Raw genomic sequence first — 27,563 nt, forward strand, 5'->3', positions numbered from 1 at the left:
GCTGCCAGCCCCTGGCAGCTCAAAAGAACAAGCACAGAGGCGACAAATCTCGTCTCGTATCATGACAAAATACGCCCAGCAAACGATGACTTTTTTTTTTTAGTAGCATAAGAGCATTTGATGAAGTTAGGCTTTGGCTCCTTCATGCCAAGCGTCCAGAACCAGAAACACTTTTACGGATCTGATATCACTTGATAAAACCAGATCTTTTTTTAATTGAACTGTCATCAGTTGGGATCCACATTCTTTATCTCACTATACCAACCCTGATGATTCGCTGTAAGGTTTCAGATAAAACACACACATTCTCCCTTTGCATAGAGAGGGAGCAAAAGAGGCATCTGATTCAGACTGGGGCTCCCAAAAGACATTCACTAGCTGCAAGATACTTTGCTGGGAAAGGAGATGGGCATTTCCTACAATTAAAGGAATCTCCACCTTTTTATTGCTGACTAAGAAGAATGGCCTCTTAACAACTAGCAGAGGTCTCTTGCTTTCCCGTCAAACTCACCTTGCCCCAAATTTCCTACAATATTATGTTTTTTCTATACGTCGGTGTTGGCTGAAAATCCTAAAGGGATTTACGGAAATACGGGGAATAAGAGTGGAAAGCTTAGTTCACTGTTCCACAGGGCGAGTTCTCTACTGCGCAAGAGGTACAACTGCACAGGGCTCACGGCTCGTGTGTCCCAAGCCCATTTATTAGGGTAGGATAAGCAATGGTGATAGCAACAGGTGGAGGAGTCCCCATTTCATCGCTTGCCCCAGGCAAACCGTGCTACTTTAGCACTTGTGAGTCTTAGTAAGTGTCATTTCAGTTCTCGCCACCAGGTACTTGGCAAAACGTACATAGTGAACTGAGGAATTCAGTTAATTGAAAATTAGTAATAGAGACAGTAACGCTCACTGAGCTCACTTTCTCCTTTGTATGGAAGGACATCAACAAGTTGATTGTCAAGACTCGGAAGCAGCATATGAGCCACGAGAACGGATAATAAGGGACCTTGAGGCATAAATATTTCTGCATAAATTACAGAAGAAAACAAACAACAGAATATTTGTTGAAATGAGTAGTAGAACATTATGCGTGAAAAATAGTACCCTTGCTCTACTGAAGTGACGGAGAAATTTTTTCCTTGCCAAAGGCTGAAAAGTCCACGCTCAAGAACAACTCTCTGCCTGATCCAGGAGTAAAACAACAAAAATCAGCTGAAATCAGACCTTGGCTCAGTGTCCCCCTTCTCTGCTCTGTTGGAAATCGTAAAATAGCACATAGAAATTGATTAAACACCTTCAATACACTAACTGCAATGACTGAGACATATGAAATTACCTGAAACTCATCTTTTATCTGGCTGGAATTGGTCTGTGGATCTAGTCTGCTGATGTTGTAATATATGGATCTGAACTCACAAACTGGAATGGCCGTGTTGCCACAGAGACATGCCTCCAAAATGGCATCATGGACAAATACATACTGCTCCTGCACAGGGAAGGGGAGAAGATATTAAAATCATATTTTCAATACAGATCATGAAACATCACGCTTTTTTTTTTTTTTTTTTAAATCATGCCTGCTATGCATACTTGGCTCTGTTTCATGTGGAGACAAATTACACAGTGTGCTGTGTGACAGCTTTGTGAGCATATTTCATCCATCATTTAATGTGAGGTCTCACGTATTCATTTCAAATTTACAAGTAAAATGGGAAGTCACCACTCGCAGGAACACTGGGACAAAATGGGGGTGGGCTGAGGAGGAAACCAGGGTGCAAAGCTTTTCTGTTCACAATCACGAGGCAATGATCAGGAATGGATTGTGCTTTGGACCTAGGATAACACCAGAGAAGCAACTGTACTAACAGGTCTGCTCTGTTTGTGTCTTCAAAACCCCTGGACTCTTGGTATTCCGGGTACAGTTCTTTCCCTAAACTAAATACGAGAAGCCCAAGAAAGTTAAAAGCCCTTCTCTGTTCGAGGCTCTTGTCCTGTCCCTCAGGAGGGGAAGGCATTGAAGCACATACATAAAACCTGTATAGCAGTTCCATAGAAGTTTGTGCAGCTGCTAGACGTTACGTGATGGAGCAGCTTGCTTTATCAGCACCCAAAGCTTGAATCAAGAATGTTTCACTTGTTTAGCTTGCAAGTGATATAAACTAGGTACTATTGGAGTCTGCAGTACACCTATGAATGAGACATGAGGGGATTCAGGAGCTAGCTTTTTTCTACTATGAGAATAAAATTAATCAGCAATGCTAAGACCTAAACTTCAAGGTTTGCCCTCCTGCCTTAGAGGCCCTGAGTAGCCGCCAGTGAATGTGATTCGGTGCACATCTGGACATGTTTAACCACCAAAAGTTCTGTATAATCACATCACAGAGCAAGCAAGTGTTGACTTAAAGAATTGCTGGGGTCCTGTTGAGCGAAGAAGCTGACAGAAAAGCAGGACATCGTAAGAGGAGACGTGCTGGCACCTACCTCCGTCTGCACCAAATTGACCCTTTGGGATCGCAGCTCTCGCACACAGTTAAATATATCCACCACGCCTTCGTTCTCTGCCATGTCAAGCATGATGTCGATGGCAATAAAGCACCCTGTTCTCCCAGCCCCAGCACTAAAAATAGAAAAAAACATGAGGGTCTGCATGATCAAGGGACTGTGGAGAGGCAGGACTCCATGGAGGAGAAAATAACTGCATCACAGACACAGCTTGGAAGCTGCTCCCTTCTCTCTATTGGGTTGATTTTTGTGTGTAGCTAAATTAGCTTAGGATTTAAGAGAATGAGGTGAAGCAATATTTCTTGAAAGGGAAACGGACCCAGGTAGCAGGAAAAAAAGAACATCAACAAAAAAGTTACGAAAATAATCATCATGATTTTACAGGTTGGTTCACCTGCACACTTTTCATCACACAGGATGCGGCACAGCAGCCTCCAGGTTGCAAATAGAAACAATTCCAGAAATTTTCTTCCATGGGACTCTTTTAAAGGCACACACACGTTTACTTAAGTGGGCATGATGAAAGGAGCTCAGTCCTCCACCTCAAACATTTGTTTTCCCTTTTTAATCTGGAGGAGTTTGGGTCCTGAGGAGGGTGATTTCAAGTCGTGGATTGTAAAATTATAGAGAAAGGAGCTCGAGGCTACTCAAAACCTTCAGTTTAGGACCCCCCACTGCGTGCGAGAATTGGACCGTCTCCTGCAAAACTGTGTTGTCATTGTGTCCTCTTTCCCTCCTGGGAAATCATCCAAGCTGTTTAGGTGTGAAGGATAGAGAGAGGAGAACGACTCTTCACATTACTCCGAAGGAAGAAGGAAAAGTCAGCTCAAATCAGGAAAACTTCAGTTGCATGAAAACTCCAGCAGAGCCGAAAGCAAGGAGATATGAATGACCATAAATTAATGGACCAGATTAATCAACTGCTGAATAGAGAGAAGATATTTTTCATTTGCAGAATTTTAATGAATAAGTGGCATTTCCTCTCCCTTTATCTCTCAGCTTTTCAGAATTTTAACAAATAGTTATAACATTTCTATATTTAGAGGATCCTGGCACTTCATAAATATCGAACAGTGATATTATCCAGCCAGGCATCGGTAGGGAGAATTTGGTAATTACCACTTAAAGCAAGTCATTAAAATTCAAAAGCAGATAAATAACGGAGAGGAAGTGGCATTTATTCATTAAAATGTGAAGGATGAAAAATTTCTCCTTGCTTTCTTGGTGACAGTGAATCAGGCTCAGACTCCTTCCAGGGCCAGACCCATGTCATGGCACCAAGGCAGCAAACTGAGGCCCTGAGCTCTGAATGAATTCCCTTCTGCCAGCTCCTCAGGCTTAACTGTATTTTATTATAAAACTGATTCATTGCTTGCTAGGAAAACCCAACAAAACAAAACACCCCCCCTAACCCAAAGCTTTTAAAAAGGTAAGATTTAATTGATTTGCCTTTTTGAAGTGGTTGGGGATGTATTCTCTCTCTCTTCCTGATCACACAGCATGGCACTTAGACATAACTGTCTGTGGGTTGATTAGGGGTGAGATTCTGGGAGAGCCAGCTCTGCTCTCCAGCCTTGGGCTCCAGCCACATCTCCTTTACAGAACACGTGCCCTGAGCTACGGCCTGAGCACTGCAGAAGTAACTGCTACAAACCTAAACTCTGGTTTTGTAGCAATGTCTTTCCGTGCATTTGAAGTCACCTAACTGATGCCAGTCTGTGCATGTGTGTGTGTCTGCTCTCCCGCCACCAGCAGCATGCCTGATCGCACCTCAAGCTGTTAGTTCTTCATGTCAGGGGCACTCTCTTACGTATTCATATAGTGCCTTGCACAGTAGGGCTTTAAGCTTAGTTGGAAGAGAAGAGTGCAGAAGAGCCCTCACCAGTAACAGCAGCAGCCGGGGAGTTAGCAAGCATGTGATTCGATAGTCTGAATTTTCACAGCTGTAAACCAAGCAGCAAGGTTTCCTCAGGCACTCCCCTTTTATTTACTAGCTGGAAGTTACTGGTCAGGTTTTCCATCTGACATTCCCATCCAGCTCCTGGGCTTTGAGGAGGCCAAGATGCACACGGCTGGCATCCAGACCCAGGCAGACAGACTAACGTTTCAGACTGATGCTATTGATGCTGGTACAAAGCTGAACTGCATGTGAGTAAAGAAAAGCAAAGTTGCTTTGAAATGCCCCGTCGGCAGCCCTGTCTTTTTGTAGGCATCGTCCCTTCTGCCACGTGAGGTTTGTTGTAGATAGACTGGAATGGCTGTCCCAGATATTTACCATTTTCCCAGCTCTGCTATGAGCAGCTAAGAGAATATAGGCCACCAGAGAGTCTTCTACATTCAAATGGCCCTCTCTGACCTACTTAGATCATCTCCAGTTCATGCCAGCTAAGCTCCAGAGCTGCCACTTTAGAAAAGAAAACTAAATTCCACTTTGTTTCAACATGAGGCCCACAAATTATACTCTCAAACAACCAAAATGTAGTTGATTATTGCCAAACGAGAAGAAAAAAGGACAAAAGCTGAAAAAGCTGATGGAGGAAAGGCTCAAAGAGCTGGCATACCTGCAGTGCACAACAATGGGTCCTGCTTCTGGGGGATTGAGAAACTTCACCTGACGAACGAAGCCCAGGAGCCCCGTGGCGTAGCAAGGAACCCCGTGGTCCGGCCAGCTGGTGAAGTGGAACTGCCGAATCTCTCGGATCTCATGGTAGCCTTTCTGAGGAGACAACACAGCCTCTATTTTTCTTCCATCAGACTGCATTCAGGATATTCTGATCACTGCTCCTTTCCCTCACGCAGAGGGCTGAACAAGCATTTAGCTCTCATTATATGCAGGAACGTGTCCTGCGCTGCTTTTCGCTCCGCGTGATTTCAAGCTGAACTCCAAGTACAAATGAAGTGGGTCACGTACAACTGAGGACTATGACGGCGAATGCCAGCTCCCAATTCAAACTTCTTGTCTCAGAGCTCAAACCCAGCTGATTAGGAACCTTACAGGGTGACTTCAGTCCCAGCATACTATGGCTGCACTTGTCCAGCCTCCTTTGGTGTTATTGCCACAAACCCCCAAGAAGTCACTCTTAAATCCTTTTTGAAACGTTGAAGTAAAAGCCTGGGGAGTGAACACCTACAGAGCGGCCATGCCCCAGGCAATGGTAGATTTTCTGCTATTTCCTGCCAAAAAATCTCAGTTTGAGATTACAGCCGCTGGTGAAAAGGGCAGAAACTGGTATCCAGGCCCATCACTCGGCCTTTCTGGTGAGACCGAGTTATTGGTACATGAAAATTGACACCACTTGTACATGCCCTGCAAAGGGTAACACAGCAGTGTCAGTTAGCCGTGACATTTTATCGTACAGGAAACGTAGGTGGAATCAAGCAGCAGGTCCTCTAACCTGTCAGATTTTGGCACTAGCATTTCTTACCAAGCTTTTCAGTGATTTAAAGAAATATGGAGCTGATGTATCAGAAAATTGGAACAATATTCCCAGTGTGGCTGGAGTTCATTTAGCAGGAGTTTTTTAAAAGCTTTAAAACCACTTACTGAGTGTTTGAGGAGTGATTTGGACAGACCTGGAATACTCTGACACTTAGATTTCCAATTTCTAATTACACGTAACAAAAATCTTCCAAATCCTGCTGGTTTTGGGGATAATTTTTATACTCTTGCCTTTATTATATTTTCATTTCTGTTGAAAGGGGACCCTACCTGGCATCCATTTTAACTGATACCTTTTTCATCTGTAATTTGCCACTGTGAAACACAACAGTTATTATTCCTGGCATACCATCAACTAGCTGCTGGCTTTTGGATTCATTTAAACTTCATCTACTGTGGATTCTACTTTTGTGGCTACATCAAGATGTTCATTTAAAATCATTTGTCCAAAATTGGAATCTCTGTCAAAAATTTAAGGTTTCTGAAGTGAAACCTGTCCAAATAGGAACAGCTCCCATCTCCAGGAGCATTCTGGATATGCTTCCCAGAGTTCACATTTCTGAACACAAATTAAGGGTTGTATCAAAATTTCAGCTGATTGAAGATTTCCTTACCTTTTGTACAGTAAATGTGCGTATGACATACTCTGCCAATGGTTCTGTCTCAATTAATGTGACTTTGATATCTCCATAGACCTCTGTGTCATCTGGCCAGTATCGAACACACTTTACCTGGGGTAAAAAAGAAAACATTGAGAGGAACTAGCTCAAGTTGAGTCAGAGCTGACCTACATTTTACTCCACTTTCAAGCTCAAGCCAACACAAATTGGGCTTTCTTCTGATGTACAGACCTTGTCAAAATTAACTGTATAAATTAGATCAAAATTCCTTTACCATATATAGAAATCACAGGGAGGATTTTTTTCAGCTCCCTCTGTTGTGAATACAAATGAAAAGGATGCATTTGGCTCTTTGTCTTTAAAATAGTCTTCCTTAAATTTCCATACATGCCCTGACCGTATATCAGGTTTACAGAATACCTGGCAGGCAGTCGCTACCACCATCCCCTTTGAGAAAGTCTATGCTCCTGCTATTGCTACTGTAATTCTGAACTCTCTCTGTTTAGCCAAAGAATTTCAGTTCATAGGGATTGTGAGATACTTGTTGATACATTAAATGTGTTTGACTCTAAGCTTTCCTTATCAGATGTGGACACAAATTTGACATTTTACCAGCTGTGACAGGCCTCAGCTAAGGCTCAAGAAAGAAATCTCCTCATCACGTAAACATATCCCAAGCTTAGCCACTTCTAGAAGCCATGTGCAAAATTAATAGTAGAAATTGAAGCCAAGGCTGTGAAGTTCTAGAAGGCATATTTAGGCTAACAAAAACTATCAAGTTATTAAACGCTCCAGCATGAAAGAATGGAACAGCACCTAAAAGCTGAAGCAATTAGCTACCGCGAAGCAAGTTTCATGTTCCAGTTCCAGTCATAATTGGAAGGGGGGTTATAAATATTAAATATGATTAATGTAGGTTTGTTGGGTTTTTTTTTTACACAGAGGCATTTATTTCAAACTGAAGTGTCAGTAGAAGGTAAAATAGAATAAATAACAATAAATGAACAGAACCAGCTGGCATTCAACCATGAGATCTAAAGAAAATCAAATACAAAGCAGCTGAATTACTAATGGCTGTGAGTAAACCATCATTTAAATTTTTCTTAGTAACAAAGCAATAGAAGGTGACATACATCAGGACAAAATTTTTAAGAGCTCCAGTTTCTGGCTGAGAATGTCTCTAAACCAAAGACCACCAGGAGTGGGAAGAATATGTTGCGGAAAGCCACCCCAGACATGCCTTCTTATTCCCTGAAGTCTAGCCTACGCCTTTTGAGTTATTCACATTTGCTCCCATCGTGGGCTTTGGCAATTGCCTTGTGCTCACACGGGGACTTTTGGTTCATCTGAGTCCAAGAGAGTAAAGCAACGGGTGTTGAGGAGGCCAACGCTGCTGGGTGGCCCCAGGATCCAGCTGTGCACAATCTCCTACCACCACAGAATCTTCTGAAGTGATTGGAAACTCTAGGCTTTGAACTGTCATTTAAAAAGCTCTTTTGATAGTTTGAACACCAGTCGCACGTTCTTGCCCCTCCAGATTTTTGTGGGTAGAGAAGTATTCAAATTATACGGATAAAGAATAATTATTACATAAGTACATTTTTCCTTCTGTACTGAAAAAGGAGACAGCCTCTCAGCTAGCATAAATTTGTATAACTGCTAAAGCTGAGACTTACACCAGGAACATGATCCTTATTAGTCTAGAAGGGAAGCAGCTAAGTATTACAAAATCTGGCATTTTAGAGAAAAATCCAGAGTGGCTTAATTCATTCCCTTACTACAGTAAGCAAAAGGCATTGCACTTGCTGAGCTTGGCTGAACAGCAGGACTGTGTTATACCCAGCGCTGGTTTGGCTTTATATGTCGGGAAAGTGGGACCCTTACCCTGCCCACTTCCACCAAGTTGGTGACCATGACAACACTTGCAGAGTTTTCTTGCCAAATCATTCTCCAGAAATCCTTCACTGTCTCTTGCATCGGCCCTGGGGGAGGAGAAAAGACAAAAGGACACCTTAAGAGAGTGTATTGAATGCCAACAACTCTTTTCAGCTATTCCCCAACCATTGCCCTGTTCCCAGAGGATCCTACTCTCTCTTTCAGAGCATCCCTCTGTGATTCAGGGTAACAGACATGAACAGCCTAGAGCTGTTTAAGAGCTCCGACACTTCCTCGCAGCGGGTATTTAAGGTTCTAGCATGCTGGAACCAGAGGCGATGGCTGTATTATAAATACTGGAGATGGCTCCAGTAGGTAATCATGTATAAGTGATGGGACATGGATGAACCCTATAGCGACTCTGTAATTAAGGCTGTATTGAAATGTGTACCTGATGCAGCACTAAAATTCCTCCATTTCACACTTTAATATTTATTAATTTTGAAGGAGGAAGGAAACATGCAGAAATTAGCCCTTTTCTCAAGTTCCCCCAGAGGGAAAAATTTCAGGTTCCAACAGCCAGTACTCACAGGAGATTTATTAGACTAGAGCCCCTCTCTGACCTTGTTTGCTTCCTCTCTTCTACACTGCAGATGAAATCCTCCCACGGACTCCTTTCACCCACTCTGCCCATACTCCATCCTCCATGTTCTCTGCCTTGCTGCACTCCCTGTGCTGTACATCCTCAAATGCCAGTTTTATTCTCACATGTTTTTTTCACTCTTTCAATAGGGACAAGCCAGCAATGAAGTCATAAAGCAGAATTTAAGAATAGAGTCATTTCTATGAACATCACATTTGCAGGTAAGGAACGCACAAAAATGAGGACAAATAATGGTAGAGGAAGTGGTCATGGCATAAGAGTTTGGCCAGTGATGCAGGAAAACAGCATCCTGTTGAAAAGAACAGGAGTAGGGAGGTTTGCCATCTAACATGGACCGCCCTCACCATTGAATTGTGTTGTTTTTTCTTTTGTTTTTTTTTCTTTTTTTTTTTTTCCCTAAGGGCATAGGAGACTCATCAACTAATTTACAGAAAGTGGTGTTCAAATGCATTTCCTACTAGTTCCCAGTAACCAAAAGTTCATCAGTCACTGGCTTATTCATACTGCCTTCCTCAAGCAATTTCCCTCCAGAAGGTAAACCCAAGACCCGTGAAGTCCCTTTCAGTTCTAATCTCATACTTCATGCACAAGGGACACATTACAGATTGTACTGCCACCTCTAAGTCCGTAGCATTTTTTACTCCTGTAGCTGAGGTTTTGCATTTGAGTGCCTTAAAGATCTTGGAACATTCTATAACCTTCCCTTTTGTGCCCCTATACCAAGTTTTGAGATGCTCCCCAAAACAGAAGATGTCACCCCATAAATAGCTCTTCCAACAGTTTAAAACACAAGTGGTTTTACAGATATTTAGACATACAAGAATGAACTTGCCTTGAGTTGCAATGTAATGGCGAGGCCGGTGGTAGCCCTGGAAAAAAAGAAAATATGTGACGATCTGCGAGATCACAGTTCAGACAAAGCACGCCGCGTATTTTATACTTTCCGGGTACCAACAACTGCTGCACTCTTAACAGCGTACCAACACTGGTTATCGAATGAATGAAGATAGGCAACTATCTATGAGATTTTTAAAGTGATGGTATCTTGTTCAGGCTGAATAATAAGATCTCGTTATGCCACAGAGAAAACAAGAATGGGGCAGCGTTTACTATTTCCTCAAAGAAACACAAATCCTGTGACTAATCTGTGGGCAACTCTGAAAACTAACAGGCAAAACGCTGCACCTTCTTGTCTGAAAACAAAGAAAGGTGTGCATTTGCCTCTGTATGAAAATGCTGTGCATCAGTCTTATGCGACTTTATTAGGTGAAGAAACTCTTCTGAGCATTGTCATGTTCCTAAGATTTAGGAGATGTGTACAAGAAACGTACATTCACTTGATCATTCTGTGTGTGCGAGGGAGGCTGCTTTTTGAATGTTATTTTATAACACTAAAGAAAAAAATGTCAATCTATTTACATGCCTTCTGCACTGCAACTTTGTAAGAAGTTGTTAAGTCTCAGATATCTACTAATGCTATTGCAAGGGGCTGATACCGATTTCCACATACGTCATTTAGCCCACATTCCACTTATGTTGGTGGATCTGTCAAACATAGGAAATCTCCATCTGTCCAGATTGGTCAGACAGAATAAACTGGAGACTGAGAACCTTCTCCCTGTCACGACACGATGTTTGTATAACGTTCAGCTGTCATTCGTATCAGATCAACAGCCTGTCCCTACGTCAGATGCACCAGCTTCACAAGCACACTTGTCAGCAGGAGCGTTCCTCATAGCGGGAATGTCCAGGAGCCTTACGTCTATGTAATTGGCGTTTATGTAGTCAGAGTGAGGGTCCCCATCCAGCAGCTGCAATCTCACTCTTGAATGATCATCTGAAAGAAGGAAAGGAAAAAAAGTGACAGTAAAGATAAAGAGGAGTTTTATTTTATCTGCCAATTCCTGCATGTGGGTAATTGAATACTTACAGTAATAAAAAATGAAAGACTACTACAGGTATTCCTGTTCCTAAAAGCCCTTTCTTTTGTGTTTAAGATGTAATGTTTAGATCCTTAGGTTAGTGTTCATTCATACTCTGTGTTCATTAAATTTACTGCTGTCATTATAATCCTTATAGAGCTTTTAGACAGACCACAAATGTTGCTTGCTTTGGGGGTCTTGGGACAGATCTTTGCAGGATGTATCTCCATCCACAAAAGCCATCTTCACACTTAGAAGTAACAGCCTCCCTGGCTTCATCTGATCTATGGAAACTGAGGCAAGAGCTAAAACTGTCAAGATCAGAATAAAAATAAATAGGTCATGACAGAGGTATAAAAGATTAAGGAGGGTAAAACGACAAATGAAGTCCTGCAAATAAGAAATGGGGCAATGCAGAAACCCGAAAGGAAATACCAAAGGAAATCAGAGCAGTGTTCCTTTATGCGGCCCACAGAACTCAGGGCAACAAAATGGCATTAAGGCAGTGTTAAAAAAATAAAATAGAAATGTTAATGCTTTTGAGGACGTTCAAAGTTACTTTAGATAAGGCAATAAAATAACAGATATCAATCTTTTCATCTCCCAGCATGCTCTACAGTTCAGACGCAGAAAGGAACTACCCCAGCGGGCAGATCATGTCATGATTTTCCACCAAGGGAATATTTTGATCTTGCTCTGGAGCAGCTGGTGCTGGGCTCTGTCAGAGGAGATACTCCGCGAGCTGGGCTGTTGAGCTGATTTGGTCTGGCAATCCCAGCACCGGTATGCAATTAATTGCAGAACGACCATGTAAGGGCCAGTTGCTTGGCAAAGGCTACTGGGTTACAGAGGTCACCACTGGGCATGCGGGGCTCATTTTTAAATGATTTTTTAAAGAAGTATAATATAGAGTCCATTAAGTTTATTTCCTCTCTACCAGCTCTGTAGACCCTAGCTCTCAGTCAGTAAAGCATTCATGTTTAGAAGCACTTTGCAAAATACAGGCCTAAGCATGATTTACATTCAATTAAAAAGAATCACAGCAATGAAACATAAAAATACGAGGTGTGATTGTGCAGTAACTCAGTCAAAAAGGGGTTTAGTCATCACTTAATTAAATGTAGAATCAGATAATAATTGTGAAGACAGATGTGCATGCAGTTCTGAAAGCCAAGATTTGGATAAATATTAAATATTCATTTGGTTACATAAAGCAATGATTCTCATACTCTGTTTGCTCTTTGGGTGAGATTTTTCACACCCAGAAAATACAACCACATTGCTGTATTTATCAAATCCCATATTTGCATTCAATAAAGGTTACACAGGTGAAACAATCAAAAGCTCTGTTATATTTGTATTAATAAATATAACCTTTGTAGACGGGGTGGAAGTAGGTATATTTGTTAGAGTGCTGATGCTGTTCCCAACTCTAGACAATTACCTGCGCTCAAGGCAACTGCACTAGGAGTTGCAGTAAATCATGTGGTTAGACAGACAACAAAAGAATTTACACTCAGAGTAATTCACAAAGACAGACAAAGAGCTGATTAAACCAGACATCCAGGTGAAATACACAAAATCTCCCGTAGACAATTTCACACTTGCAATTCAAGGCAGGAAACGAAGGCTAGTTAAGAATCACACAGAACAAAGGCAAAAAAAACCCCGAAACCTAGAGCTAATTGTCGGGAGGGGAATATTTACTAACTCCTCTTGCGATGCCACGATATAACGTTATGAAAGTCTTAACTTATTGCAACAATAGAACCAAAAAGTGATGAGACCAAAAATGACCCTAACGGCAGGTGAAAAGAATCTCAGGTTGATTTTTTTAAGTGGGACAAAGACACTGTGTATGCACGGTGTGTAGCTGAAGTGCTCTGAATAGCCCTCAAGGAAGATCCTGCCTCTCTTCATTTAATAGAACCAAATGCAAAAATTAAGTTTTAGCTCTTTGAGCCACTCTTTAGTTAAAAACTTCAAACAGACCAGATGAATACCTCCTGAGGGAGCTACATTTGAAAGACCTGAGAAGGAAACTGCAGAAAAGGTCTATGCATTTAAGACAATTATGGATACAGAAAAGATGCTCTGCAGCTGTAAAAAGTGTTGTTGGTTTTTTTCCCTTTAAACCAAATATCGTTATTCTATCTGTGAAGAACAGTAACAGATGAAGAAATGGCCACTGGAAATGATGGTATTTTTAAAAAAGGAGATACTCAGGTTTAGGTCCAATTATATTTTGGGACCAAATGAAAAATACTTTTAGTTGAACTTTGCTTCAGGAGGACAGAATTCACAATATTTCATTGCATATTTTACAAAAATGAGATTAATTCCTGTGGGAGGTTTATTTCTGTTTTGACTGTGAAGAGTGCAGCAGAAAAAACCCCGTGTATATGGTAAGCACACAAAATATTAATGATGACTTAATGGCGCCTTTAATCTTGTTCATAAGCTTAGGAGCACAGTCTGAATAAAAGTTCATGAAATAACTTACCTTGTAAATCCCTTTTTTCCCCCAAAACTTTGTAATTTATTTTGCTTGGCTTTTTAATGAAGAGGGGCAAAACCCAATGCAACTTATTGTGCTTCTAACCGCAATGATCTTGTACTTAGTTTTTTTCATCTATAGACTTTAAAGAACAGCAAATGTCTTCACTGTATCTTCTCCCAATGGTCAGAATTTATTTCTGATTCTGCACCCTTTCTAATGGACTACACTAGTCAAGGAGACTACATATTTGGCACAGTGAAATAAAAGTGTAGCTCATCTCTTCTGTAAGTTTATCAGACATCGTATCACCGTGTGTTACAAATAGACTATAAGAAACTTTAAAAACGAAGGGAGAAACAGAAGAAAAATTGCCTGTCTGTAACATTCAGGACTGCAAAAAATGGAAATATACTTTAAGAAATGTATAAATCATTTTATTTCTCCCTGTTTACTATAGTCTGTATGCAAGTTAGCAGAACTCTAAATGTGTATGAAAAGTACTTTGACTGAAAATTGGTCTTAAAACAGATTTTAAAAGTGACAAGAATTTCACTGAAAAGCAGTATGCTCCCACAAAAAAGTTATTGTTTCAAATTTCTGTCAAAATCCCCATTAGTGATCATTTGAAATATTGCAATTTTTCCACATCTCATTTTGACACCAGCGCTGGATTAATCTCACACAACTTTTGCCATCTAAATATTACGCAGCTAGTCTAAACTGGCTGTCAAAGTTCCCCACATAGTCGACGGAGAAATACAGACATCTTCTGAAATTATTCAACCCAGGTCTGGTAAGAAAGGATGATTTGCCCTCCCAAGGCACACTGTCCTCCCCTTTCTTTCCCCACTGGTCCTGGACTGTGCCTTGAGAGCTGGGTACTAGCGAGGTGCGATATATCCCACCCTCTCAGGATCACATACCATAGACACTGCACAGACAAGCAAGAGTTTAGGCACTACAGAAGAAACTATGGAATAAAAATGCTTGGAAGACAAAAGACTTCTATTCTAAATCCAATACTGACATGTGGGAGTTTTTTATTTTATCCCTGTCCGTAGCCAAGAAGTGCACTCCACCTGCGTTTCATCTGAGAGCTCCGTTAATCTTTCTCTGTTGTTCGTCTCTTCCACCACGAAATTCTCTGATTAATTCATAGTTTTGCAGCCCAAAGCATATGGTAGTCAGAGCATGAAGGAAATGAAGGAAATTTCTCTACCGTCTTCTCTCATCAACTCAATAGTTTTTAACGGACCATCACAAGACTTTAAAACCACTGTGCCCAAGTGGGAAGATGCTTTACTGCAGATGGGAGGACGTGTCTAAAGTAGCACCAGTACAAGCACTCCTGTGAGTGCTGACCTTCTCCTGTAATATTATGCTCACTAAAGGGAGAACAAGAAAGGGAAAGAAAGTGCTCTCCTGTAAGTCGAAGCAAAACACAATCTTGTGTCTTTATGTCCTCAGCTCTCATCTGAGAGTTTTTAATCTCTTGTAATATAGGGGCTCTAAATCTGGACAAGATGGGGAGAAATAGAATAGAACCAAAGGTCCCATATAGCTTCTGGATGTTTTCTCTGCTATGTAATGGGTTCAGCTCAACATCCCTCCCCTAACATCCACTTGCTGATGTGCTTTGAAGGCCTCAATATCTAGGCCCTAAAGCAAATCTAAATCATTTCGCTTCAGCACATAAATGGATACACTACCTACCCTTTCCCCCTAAAGAAAAATCTTGCATCTCCCCAGCTGCCCTTGTGTTTACAGCTTTTATACCCAAAGTGCAGGAGCAAAGCTCACAGACTCTGCTAATACAACAAAAAGTTCGAGTAGGGCAGCTTCCTCCAGCAGGGCAAACATGTGCAATTACAGTGCACCTTTCCACCATCAGCAGTGGATTTCTGTGGTCATACAGACCCCAAATCCACTCCCCAGCTCCTCCTTTTTCTCCAAAAAACATACCAGTGTTGCAGATTGAAGGGAAACCTGAAAAGCTGGGCTTTAAAGCGTAGGAGAGCTTAGAGCTCTCTTGCATCTCCTCTCCATGAACAGATTAGCCTCATCTGCAGTTTTGGTTTGCCAATGTAAGAACAGCAGATGTTGGGGCTGGCAGTAAGATCTAGGTTTTCATAGAGAGGCATGATGTTAATACAGCCCTGGGAAAGCAGTGAGCCGAGAAAAACAGTCCTGTAAGTGTACTATTACCCAGAAGGCCATAAAGACAAGATCTAATCTGCTGTGATTCACTGAGCAATGCCACTTATTGCAAGAGCTTACAAACCCATGTTTTAACAAAAACCTCTGAAGCAGTTACAAAAGTTAGATCAAAACCTGACTTTTCAATTCACTCCCCAAAAGGCGTGGGATATCTTGTTCCAGGAGTGATGAAATGGCAACTGTGGTTAAATAAATAATGTTAATAGCCATCTGCAGCCTTTTACCAAATAAACTGGTAGGAGCAATCAGTGCAGACTCTGGGTTTTACCAGCAAGTACAATTCTACTACAACAAAGCAGCTAAGGCTGTAATCGTTTTCCACCTCCCCTCCTCTGCTCAGACTTCTGCAGTTTGTACCCACTGAGCACAATTCATTTTCATGATCTGCCCAGAGCGAGCCACTCTCCTGCAATTCTCAGCCCTGCCATAAATTCTCTATTTCGGATCCTGTCATTGCCTTTACTCAGGAAAGTTGCCCAACGTCGCCCATCAGTAGGGTCTGGCTCAAGGCCTAGCCAGTGACACCACTGATAATTTCCCAATGGCTTTACAAAATGTCTGATGAATGATATGCTCCTTCCTCAGGCATCCTCCCTTCCTTCTCCGTAGCCTCTTCAAAATGAAACAAGGATTTCACTCCATTTTATAACTCTTTATTGCACATTACTAAATTCTCCTTGCTGTCTTTTAGAAGAGCTGTTGTCTCCTCCTCAAGCTCTTTGTTCCGATATATATTTAAAGCGAAGAAAACCCACTCAACTTTGTTATTTACCTTCAACTCTTCTGCATCCTTCCTCTCTTTCACTACCTTGCATTCTTTATCTATGCCTTTCCACCCTCGCAACCTCATTCTGAAACCTTTCCCAAGAGCCCTGAAACTCGAGCTTATTTTCTGATGTTTTATACTGTGCAGACACTTGTTCCTTAGCTTTGATTACATTTTGCATTCCCTTATTCAAGCATATCACCTCGTATCTGTATTGCTACTGTACGTATATTTACAGCTAAAAGGCTAACATCACTCTTTATTAGACAACAATTCATCTTTGTGAACACTCTCCCTTTAGTTAATACCCCATTTATCTTCCTCGATTTTGCTTCCTTAATTTCTTCTCACATTTCACTTGGAGTTCACCGTTTTCTTTGTGACCACCTTCGACATAAATTAGATGGTAGCTATCGCACACAGTCTTGTCTCTTTTCACCTCCACTTTTAAATTATGTCAACTGCTTCTTCAAAATCATACAGAGAAACAAAGAGTCTTCCACGTTTCCTTCCTTACATCATACTATGGCACTTCCACCTTCAATCCAGTGTGCAGTTGTTATAGCTGGACTATTCTTCTGTCTTAGATTAATTTAATCTAAGCTAATCGTATAGACAAGTAAATCGAACCTCCATCTGGAAGGATCTCTCTTTGCCACTAGGAACACAGGAGAGTTACAGACTATTGCTTTTATGCAGCTGAACTTAAGGGAGATGATTTTTCATGCTAACTGTAATACTCCATTACTATCACTTCCATTCTCCACACAGAAAACCAAAGACTGATGGAACTGGTGACCTGCTCACAACCAACGCAGAAAGCCAACGGCAGAAGTGGGATCAGATCAGGGCCTACAAACTTCTGATCTTCATTTCCAGATTTCATCATCTTTATCATTGTGTCCCTGAACTGAGCTGTTCTATGCCATTCCCCCAAAACTGTTACATGATTCATTGCTTTCAAGTCTTAAAAGAAAGAGAGGAGTAATTACGTGTGAGATGATCTTTCTTTGTGGCCAAGGGTTTTTTTTTAATTCTTTCATAAAGTCTGTTTGTTCTACAGGAAATACATATATAACCTGAGAAAAAAAGACAGTACTAAAGATATCACTCGGCATGACTTATTTTTTCTCTTATAGCGTTCTATAGATTTATCCAGTCATGAAAATCTATGGCATATTCATTTATATTCTTATTCCTTGTTCTGATGGTCTCGGGCCTGGCTTCTCCAACTTGATGCTGCGCAGCAGCCCTTAAAAAGAATTACTTCTCACACCTCCTCTCCCCAGTCATTATAAGGAATAATGAAACCCTGGGGTAAGCTGCCCGGAGAGCTTGTGGAAAGCTCAACTTTGGAGATCGGTGGAAAGCTCAACTTTGGAGATCGTTAGCAAGAGGCTTCACAAGTATCTGATAAAAAAGACAGAGGTGAATCTAGTCCTGACTTGGAGAATAAAGCTGACCTAAATGGTTTTATGGAGCCCTTCACTGCCCCGCAGTTCTGCGACATATCAATATTCCTATAACATCAACAGTAATTGGTTATTGAAAGAAGTAAAACTAAGAAGCTTTAATGCATTTTCAGCTGCCTTATTGTGATTCTGAGGCAGAATCTAAGCTTGTCCCACACATCAAACCAGCTCTCTGGGGACCAGCAGTGACTGCTCCACTGGTTACTGACCACAAGGAAGGAGAAAATCTGATCTCTGATCCGTATCTAAAAATCTGACATATATCTGCATCTCCTTTCATGCTCCCATTTGTGGCACTGAAAGCTCCAGGTTACGTAGGAAAAATGGACAGAAAATGGGCATCATCACCCACTGAGAAAATCTGACAAAAGGATTTAGCTCTTAAATTACAAACATTAAGCACAAAGCAAGGTAGACAGAAAATGTAAAAAAGGTGAAGTCGTGCAATGACTTTATGTAAAACAATGAAAAAAACATATAATAAATCATAGAAACATAGCCTGTAACAAACAGATTGAACTCCTGAACGCCCAGCACTGTAAACCAGCTTTTAGTGAGATTCTCAAGCACACCCTTTTCCACAGGACACATATAAAACCTTACAGAAAGCTCAGTTTAATGTGAATTTACACCTACAGGAGATTATGTTTCCATATCTGTTCTTATTGCGGTTTTCGTCTTCCTTGGCTGTATCCCAGGATGCGGTCTGCCCTTCGGGTAGTGCCTGCAAAATAAACAACAGTGGAGTGTTTATAAAAATCTGGCCAATGCTTTCAGGTGGATTAAGATGACTGAGCAGAGCAAAAATAAAGGCGCTGCATAATTCAGTAGCAACCAAGCAAACAGCTGTTCTTGAGGAAAGGGCACATCCACCAACACAAAAAGCAGAGCTTGGTACAGACCATTTGCATCTCTTGGCTTCTGCCAGCAAAGAAATCATTCTCCTCCTGCTACTTCAGATCTAAAAGGACTGAGGGAATTTGTTTCTGGCTGCACAGTCACAGGTTAACCACATTTCCCCTGTAGAACAGGGTTTGTGGAGATTTCACGTACATACGCTTCTAAGAAAACTCAGATGGCTGAAACGCAGTGCTCAGTCTTTCATCTTTAAGTTGAAAACAGATACAGTGGTTTCACTTATTTCTATATTAATAATGGGGTGATGCAATACAAACCACCAGCTGGTGTTCTTTGGGGAAAAATAAAAAAGCTCAGGGTTTTAGGTCATGTGTAAGGAAGAGAGGCAAAAGGAGGTAAAACATGCTCATGAAGTATGAAAATAGTAATTTTCCTAAAATCTGCTCTTTCAGTTGAGAAAGGATGGGGTAAGGAAACTAGCAGCACACAGTGCTACCCTACCCTACAGCTTGGTCCTGTAACTATTCTGAACACACTCAAATGAGACACTTTCCCCTTGAGACATGTCCAGGAAGAAATTTTTCAAGGCAAAGCCAGGCAAATGGCAGTTGTCACAGGATCTGGCTAAAGAACGGCCTTGCTCTCCTTAGAAGGTGGCCCGGACTGCCTGTAAGCAGGAGGATCCCTCTCCCTGTTGCCGGATGGTCGGGAAAGTCGGCACGGGCAGGTCACAGCACCAGCTCCTTGGGTATCGCTGGTGTCACAACTGGATGGAGAGCCACGATCTGCAAACGGCTGGCGTGGGCTGCAGCCAGCCTAGCCTTGACTTGCACAAAAACAGAGGTGAGGAGGAGAACAGCTCCCACTGAATTGCCTCTTAAGATCTGCCTCCTCCAAGATCGACTCCCTAACATGATCCCACATTACTAAAAACACCAACCTTATAAATTTTATTATTTATGGTCTCCAGGGAATTACAGGGCTTTTATATCACAATCATTGTAGAATCGTATCTGCCTTAGCTAGCAGCGGGTAGTTTGACACAGCTGTGCTAGAAAATGAATTTATATTCATCTTCACAAGCCATCCAGGTCTATTACAGTGCCTGAATGCAATAGCAGAGAGACACAATTATTAGGATCTACAACACTGACATTACAATTAAACTTAATATGAGCAAACCCCTGGCAGACCAGATCGTTGTGAATTTTCCCCAAAGGGGTTCCAGGACAGAAAATGTCAGGCACTGCAGCACTGCCACGAGCCTTGCTGACAAAAGACAGGGACAGTGAGTTCCTATTCAAAAGCCCAGGAGAAAGAGTAATAACTCTGTAATTGGTGAGGGCTTTGATCACACATATATTTCCTTTACAGACAGCTGTTTCCAAATAGCAGCTCATCTCCTGAGCAAAAACAACCCAACCAACAAACCCACACACAACAAAAAAAATCCCCGAGTAAAAGAAAAGAGGTGAGGAAGGTTCATTTTCATCTTCAAAGACTGAGGAAAAGGGTGCCTTATTTTTCCACTAATATCAAATTACAGCAGATTGACCAGAGAATGGCAACAGTCATTAGACATCTAATCATAGCTACCTGAAAAGAAAAAGAAAAAGAAAAAGAAGGAGAAGAAAAGAAAGAAAATCCTTTCTCATGACTTCTATGTGGGGAAGCTATATTAGCCAAAGAAAACACATTGAGGTCCAATAAATCCCCTTTCAACAAACCCTATCCTTTCATGTGACTTGAACATGAAATTCTCCATTGAAATCGATGTTTCTATATTTGCCTGATATAGCCTCCAAAGATTTAAGAGCCCAGGATTTTTCATCTCATTCAATACCAAAGAAATCTCTGCTTTTCGCAGAACTCTCCATCTCTGAAGAGCGGAAGCACAGCTCTGGTTGGTGAGGAACACAAACTGCCTTCGCAGAGGTGTACCTTATACCCCTACTTTTATACACACCAGATGAACAAATTGGAGTAACCGCATGTACACGGGTGGTACAGCACAAACAATTTTTCCGAGATCACTAAAAATGCAGCACCAAGAACTGAAACTGCATTAGAAATACAAAGGCAAAAATATCAATTATAATTCGGTTGCATCCAGAAAAAGAGGAGCATACCTAACGTTTTGTTCCTTCAGTTTTTTGTTTGTACAATAAGTATCTCTATACTAGCAAAAAGGGTTAATATTTCTGTTTCTCTCTGCATTATCAGCAATGGTAAATCAGGACAGATGACTCAGGCATCAGTATTTGTTCCGAATGTCACAGGAATCCCTCCCCCTTCTTTCTTTGATTTAACAACTACAAACTTTCAGTGTTCAAAAATCTGGACTTGATTTTCAGGCTTTTCTTACTTTTCTTCTTTTAGAGAAGTTTTGTAAAATTTATACCGTAGTATCTTCCCAGTAGTGGAACTTATGTTACAATGATGGTTTTTGAACGAAATTGATCTAATTTTTATCTGAAATTGCAAGGATAGGTCTCCAAAAGTCAGCTTCATCTCAATCAAGCTTTCTAAGCAACACAGCCCCAACATAACTGAAGTGTTCACCTTAAATTGAGGTTTATTGCAAGCCAATTTAAATTTCCAATGGATGCATTCAGTTAGTTTGCTGTTTGTTTTTAATTTAGATACGAAAACTTGAATCATTCATTTGCACTGATCTACCCCAACACTGCAGTATTGCTGCCAAAGGCAACAACATCAATTAAAAACCTTGCTGCTCATCTCAAAGCCTGCCACAGTCCTGGCCCTCTCCCTGCGGCCACTACCTTCTCAACAGCAGTGGCAAAACTGTTCCCACAACTCTGCTGTGACCCAGGGTTAAAAATTGCTTTGGATAAAAAACAAACAAACAAAAAAAAACAAACTAAAAAGAAATGTTTCAGCCAGTTTCTGTTCCCCATTCCAGTTCGTAGTAAAGCCTAAAGCCAACATTTGTCTACGGACAGCACCTACAGCAATACCCTGCTGCCAAACATTTTGCAATGTCACGTCATAGCCTGAACCACAGGATCTGTTCTTTGGACCAGAGACAAGATGTGTAGCCAGCCAGAAATGAAAGGGTTACAATCCAGAGGTGACTACAATAAGCTGAAGACTCTCAATACTAAGATGCTTGAGGAAGGAGCCACAAAATCCAAAATAACTAAACGGTCTCAGTAATGCAGCAGGAGAATGTGCTTTAGTGACATCCTAAATCATAATGGAAAATGAGTTTGGATACTTAAGCTTATTATCTCCTTAGCCAGTAATTGGCACTCGCAGTAAGTCTGTGGGACTAGTCCTGCAGCTCACAACAAATCAGGGCTGATACGTTCTGAAAAAGGAACAGGTGACATTTAAACGTGTCCTGTTTAAATGTTTACGGCTAGGCCTAATCCCAAAAAGTGCTATCTACATCCAGCGCCAGTGATATATTTTTCTCTTGTGCTCTACACATTTTATCGCTAAACAGAAGCAGCAGCCAAAAAGGCCCAAGCCGCACTTGGGCCTCAGGTGCAGCAGGCAGACCCAAAATAACACACACGTGGCAAGTGCTGACAGATTCCCACGTTCACACACACAGTTATCACCCGTTTCACACCAGCAGTGACACCACTTACGCAGTCACATCCCGCTCGTCAGCTCAGCGCGGAGTTACGTGCAAGGTGCAAGCACCAGAAATATTTCTCTAGATGCCCTCGGTAAAACAAGCTGCCTGAGCTCTAACGGTCCGTAGGTGAAGGTATACTTTAAACAAATACCACATGCGATTTCCAGGTTACTCAGTGGAGATAAGAATGTGCAGAGATAAGAAATTGTCATGTGTGACTGATACACTCCGTTCAAAGAGATTTTCCATGAGAGTAAAATTATTTGGTAACATGTCACTAAACAGGCTGTAATTTATGCGATCAATTTGCAAAGTAGAAAATCAGCTCCTTAGAAGAAAACACATATTTGGAGGTGACACTGATATTAGTGTATGAAAACACATTTTAAGAGAGACATCAAATTCTTTTTGAAGATTTTATCAACCATTCTGCAGACTGTTTTGCAAAGCCAGTTTTGCAGCTTTGTGTTCCTCCAGATTCCAGTCTGAGACACCACTCTCAGCCAACTTAAACCTCCTCCTACCTTCCACGAGTTATAACACTCCTTGACATCCTCCCCGCATTTGTGATATTGCTGGTGGTAGCTGAAAGTTATTTGGAGCTGAAGTGCTGCCTGCGTCCAATGCTCTGAAAACCAAATTCCACCATTCAAAAGGACTGCTACTTCGGGCAATTACCTCTGATTGAAGGGTAGAACAGCGCATGTGATTTGAGAGCTTGTGGCATTCTCCAGGCTATTTCTTGTAAAGAAAGGAATTATGCAAATCTATATAATGTCATCGTCATTACATACGTATGTAGACAGCACTTTCTGGGAAAGGCAGAATTTGCGGAGCTGAAAGTTGCATTGACATTTTTCATGCTAATGTGTTATTTTGATAATTACATATATGCCAGCACCTGTTTTCTTCTTGAACATCAAGAACTAGATCTTAGGGCATCTGTAATTGAGCTGAACGTAGTTTTGGGTACTGTTCGTGGAAATGGAGGCCAAGGGGGGGGGCTAAGTAAATCTCCTAAGAGAGTTATTACCCTTTTTCAATATTAAACAGAGCTCTTTATATTGATAGTTTAATTAGCATGCTTGATTGTAGGGCGTGAGTGACTAGACCTGGTTAACATACAGTTACCAGAAACATTTGTTATGACAGTCTTTGATGCCATCCGATTAAAAAAAAATCTCCCTGGTGACAACCAGGAAAAGATTGCCTCTCAATTACAGCAAAACCCAGCATCAATGATACAAACCCCACGGACTCTTACTTGCAGGGTGGAAAAGTGAGCTGTTTTCATTAAGTAACTTATTTTTCACAGCTGTTACGTTATTTTTAAGTAGTTTTAATGCCACTATGCATATTAATTGCTTATTGCCCTCCCACAAGCTTACTACATTCATTATAATTATCGCTTGCTAGAGCAAAGTCTCACATATGTTTGATGCTATTTCCCTCTTCTCTTCTCTCTGCTCTAAATGTGCATTCCTCTTTCAGCTCCTCCCCAACGTCATGTTTCTTCTTGTCATTTGGATTATGCTCCTGGTCATTCCAGCTTGCGGGGAAGAGGTGGGGGGGAGGAGGGCGGCTTTCATTTTTGCGGCTTACTCTTTGCTTCTCTCCTCACATGGAGTTGGAAGAGTACATCAGTCAAACATATTCTGAGCCAGGGGTCTGAGCACACTGGAAAACTCCACCTTCATTTAAGCTACACGAGGTTCCTGCCTTTGCCTTTGCAATTCTGCATTCAGGTCATTACGCTCTGATTTAATTTGATCAATTGTTACAGAGTATTTGGAGCTCCCAAAAAGCTCGAGCAAAATCCCTTACTTTTCTTAAAGCCTGGCTTGCGCTACTGTCAATGAAAGCACATCAATAAGTAAGGGACTATGGGACTCCAAGTCCTTCACTGAGTTCAGCACCTGTTAAATATTTACTCTCTGCTCTTTATGGGAGAGAGGGCACATGCTAACGGATGAGCACAATGTCATTATCTTACTGCTGTGGTAAACACCTTTACTTTCAACTAGAGGGCCACCAAAGATTGCTAGTGCTGTAAAATCCTACCCTCGTAAACAGAAATAAAATGGAGAAAGGAAAGGATTAAAAGGGTAAGTGAATTAAGGAAAAGAAGCTCTTAAAATCTGTTATCCTCCCCTCCCGAGCATCTATCCTTTGTGAGTGCAACTTCTCTACTTATTCATGTGAGTGAAGGTTCCTCTCACCTCATACTCCTCTTTAAATCCATAGCCCTGTCCTCGCTTCATCTGGGTGATGTGCTGCAGCAGGTCGGCCACTCGGATGGCTGGCTGGAACTGCCCCCGGGGGTAGGACATTTCCACCGGCTCGCAGCTCCGGTACGGGTGGGTCTGGATAGTCAGGGTTGGCTGGGTCATCTCTCCATGGCTACTGTCTGTTTTAAAGACAGGGAGGCAAAACAAGCTTTCACCTATCTGGTATTTCCACTCTCATTCTTGCTCTGTTTATTTGTTTCTCCACCACCCCATAGGTTGGTGCAGGCAAAAGAAAGTAAAGAAACAAGTAGGAAACACACACTTGGCTACAGCTGCCTAAAAAGACTAAATCACACTTGAATAGTTTTTGTGTCAAGGAGACAAACCCAAAGAGATGGGAAACAGAGTAAAGAGCCAATCAGGCTACCGAGGATACAGCACATAGAGCGAAATAGCACATTTTGTAAGGGTGAGCTCTGCGTAACGCCGCCAATCGAATTACATACCTTTCGTCACCAACCTGCAAAGAACACGACTGAAAGACACACACAGACGAGCAAGATATTCAAGTGGGATTTGGGGTGTACAATATGAGATAACTGAAAGGGGCCCAAGTTAATAGCAAACAAATTATTAGCGTTTCAATAAGCCACACGGGATGTCAGAAGCAAATTAAACTGCTCTGCTAGTTCAGGCCTAAAATTTATATGTCAATTACAAAGATGTAATATTATCAGAAAGAATAAACCAGCATAAAAATATAGTTATCTTGCATGCAGAAACTTAGATTTCAGATACATAAACTTAACAGAAAAAGTTGTTTTTGAAAGAAACGGATTAAAAAAATCTCTATCGCTACGCAGATGGGATTGTAACCTTTTATATCCCCAGCACAACACATATACACAACAAAATATTCCTGGTGAATGAACAGAAAAGAGCTTAAATATCCAAACAACTGACTGTTACAATAGTTATTTTTAACAACAGAAACTCAGATTAGATGAAAAATTTAGTTTCTTATCTACCAGAGTTGACCAAATTTAAATAGTTGGCCAAATAAACCATTGGTTTTTCCTATAATTACAGGCATCTGAGATGCTTGGGTTCTTGCACACATACAGACCTTAACAGTCTGCATCAATTCTTTCTGGTCTTACCCCAAACCAAGCTATTAGCAAACAGAAAATATATCTCCCTCAGATTGTTCATAAAGAAAACCTTAAGACTGCATACACAAGGCTTGTTTCTTACAGAAAGCTTATTGACAAAGAGCCTAAACATTATCCCTTGTCAGCGATACTGCAGTCATGTTTTTGAAGGGATAAAGAATAAATAAAGCAAATTGCAATTTCAGGGTGATTTTTGTGAGGCAGAAATATGGCCAGAGTGCTATTGTAAACATCGCCATCCTTGAGAAATCACCGTGGAGTTTTGATCAGAAGCAGTCGGGATCTCTGCCGTTGTCCCTCACTTTTAAGGTGGGCAGGAGCAGACAGATGAGGGCACGGGACTGCCTTCCCAGCAGCTGGCAAACCAACGACTTGATAAAACACGACAAATAATACTTCAGCTGGTTTACTGTTATATTAGGGGGGAGATATCAAGACAAGCATATGCTCTGTTTTGAAGTTGCAGGACTAGGAGAAGGAGGAAGGGACGCCAGCAGCGGACACTGCCGCAGGGCAAGCTGATCTCCAGTGTGAGATAAAGAAGTCTGGTGGTTGAAGTATCAGAGATGCTGAACACATCCTGCTTCTCCTGAAATAAATTAGCATAAAGCGATCATCCGCTCTGAAGATTAGGCTACAGAATGTAAGGATTTCTGAATCCCAGGTTCTTATAAACATAGTTACATTCCCAGGACACTTGGAGATTTACAGAGCTATGGCTCTAGTGAAGCAACCCTCAGATACAAAATGTGAATAAATTTGGGATTTAAGGAAGAGTAACATCCAAAGCATTTGTATAATCATCCCTAATGCTCCGACTAATGACAGTGTGAGAACTCTGAACAGAGGGAATTTCAAGGCTTATTAATTCCCCTAGTTGGATTCGCTTTCCCAGTGCATCTTTCCTCCCCTATTCCCTATTAACCTCCTGTAATGGAGAGAAGATTTTTATCGCAGACCATTTCCGACAGACGTACTATGCTTAATTTTCCATCGTTAGGTTTAATACAAACCCAATTTCACAATTGGCTTCTCTGAGGAACCTACAAGTAATGCCACATTTTTATCAGCCCCAATTAAAAAACATTACGATATCCCTATTCAAGAGGGAGTCTTAAAACTAATGTGCGGTTCTAGTGCTAATGCAGTAAGGGCACATGCAGAGCACAGGCTACTTGTAAAATGTAGCTCAGATCACTCAGCCTCTTTGCAGGCAATTATTAATTTCTCTCTTCATCACATCCTTTAATTCTGGTATACTTGGCTCTCTTCTCAGAGAGAAGTATCACAGGGAGACGTAAAAGCCAGAAAAGTGGTGCCCCCTCCTTTCCAGAATAGCCTCCCTCAAAGTAGGCGCCCGTGTTATGAATCTGGAAGCAGAAGAAGCTGCACAGCAGCAAAGAAGGATCTGACTCTGGCCTTTGAGTTTACAGTGACAACTGTGCTTGTGGTCTCTCTGGTCAGACAGGTAAAAAACGGTACAAAACCCACTGACTGTAGTAACAGCCCTTGCAGCATGGTCCGTGCCATCACACCGTTTGCCTGCCTCTTCCACAACCAAGTGCTTCTGCTTAAAACAAAGTGTCACACAACGTGGGTTATCCTACTCCCAACCGAATGACACACAGAGCTGATACGAGGCAGAAGATCACCTCCTCTGGACGTCCGTGACAAATGCATCTTGAACGGCCTCCGCGCTACCTGGAAGAAAACCCAAGCCCGAC

At 41.5% G+C, this 27,563-nt stretch overlaps 1 protein-coding gene across 1 annotated transcript in view; it reads right to left on the minus strand.

Annotated features, from left to right (window-relative positions):
• The window catches only part of PTPRT (protein tyrosine phosphatase receptor type T), a gene marked incomplete at both ends in the record, with an annotated part of 468,324 nt that overhangs the window by 11,751 nt on the left and 429,010 nt on the right, over window positions 1-27,563 (minus strand). The window contains 9 exons of the mRNA XM_082325617.1: window positions 1,334-1,483; window positions 2,479-2,614; window positions 5,061-5,215; window positions 6,553-6,669; window positions 8,443-8,540; window positions 9,930-9,966; window positions 10,858-10,934; window positions 18,611-18,698; window positions 24,659-24,846. Of these exons, the coding sequence (XP_082181743.1) occupies window positions 1,334-1,483; window positions 2,479-2,614; window positions 5,061-5,215; window positions 6,553-6,669; window positions 8,443-8,540; window positions 9,930-9,966; window positions 10,858-10,934; window positions 18,611-18,698; window positions 24,659-24,846 (1,046 nt within the window). The remainder of the gene's footprint in view (window positions 1-1,333; window positions 1,484-2,478; window positions 2,615-5,060; window positions 5,216-6,552; window positions 6,670-8,442; window positions 8,541-9,929; window positions 9,967-10,857; window positions 10,935-18,610; window positions 18,699-24,658; window positions 24,847-27,563) is intronic.

This window comes from Platalea leucorodia (genome assembly GCF_965183815.1).
Source record: "Platalea leucorodia genome assembly, chromosome: 13".
Lineage (NCBI taxonomy): Eukaryota > Metazoa > Chordata > Aves > Pelecaniformes > Threskiornithidae > Platalea > Platalea leucorodia.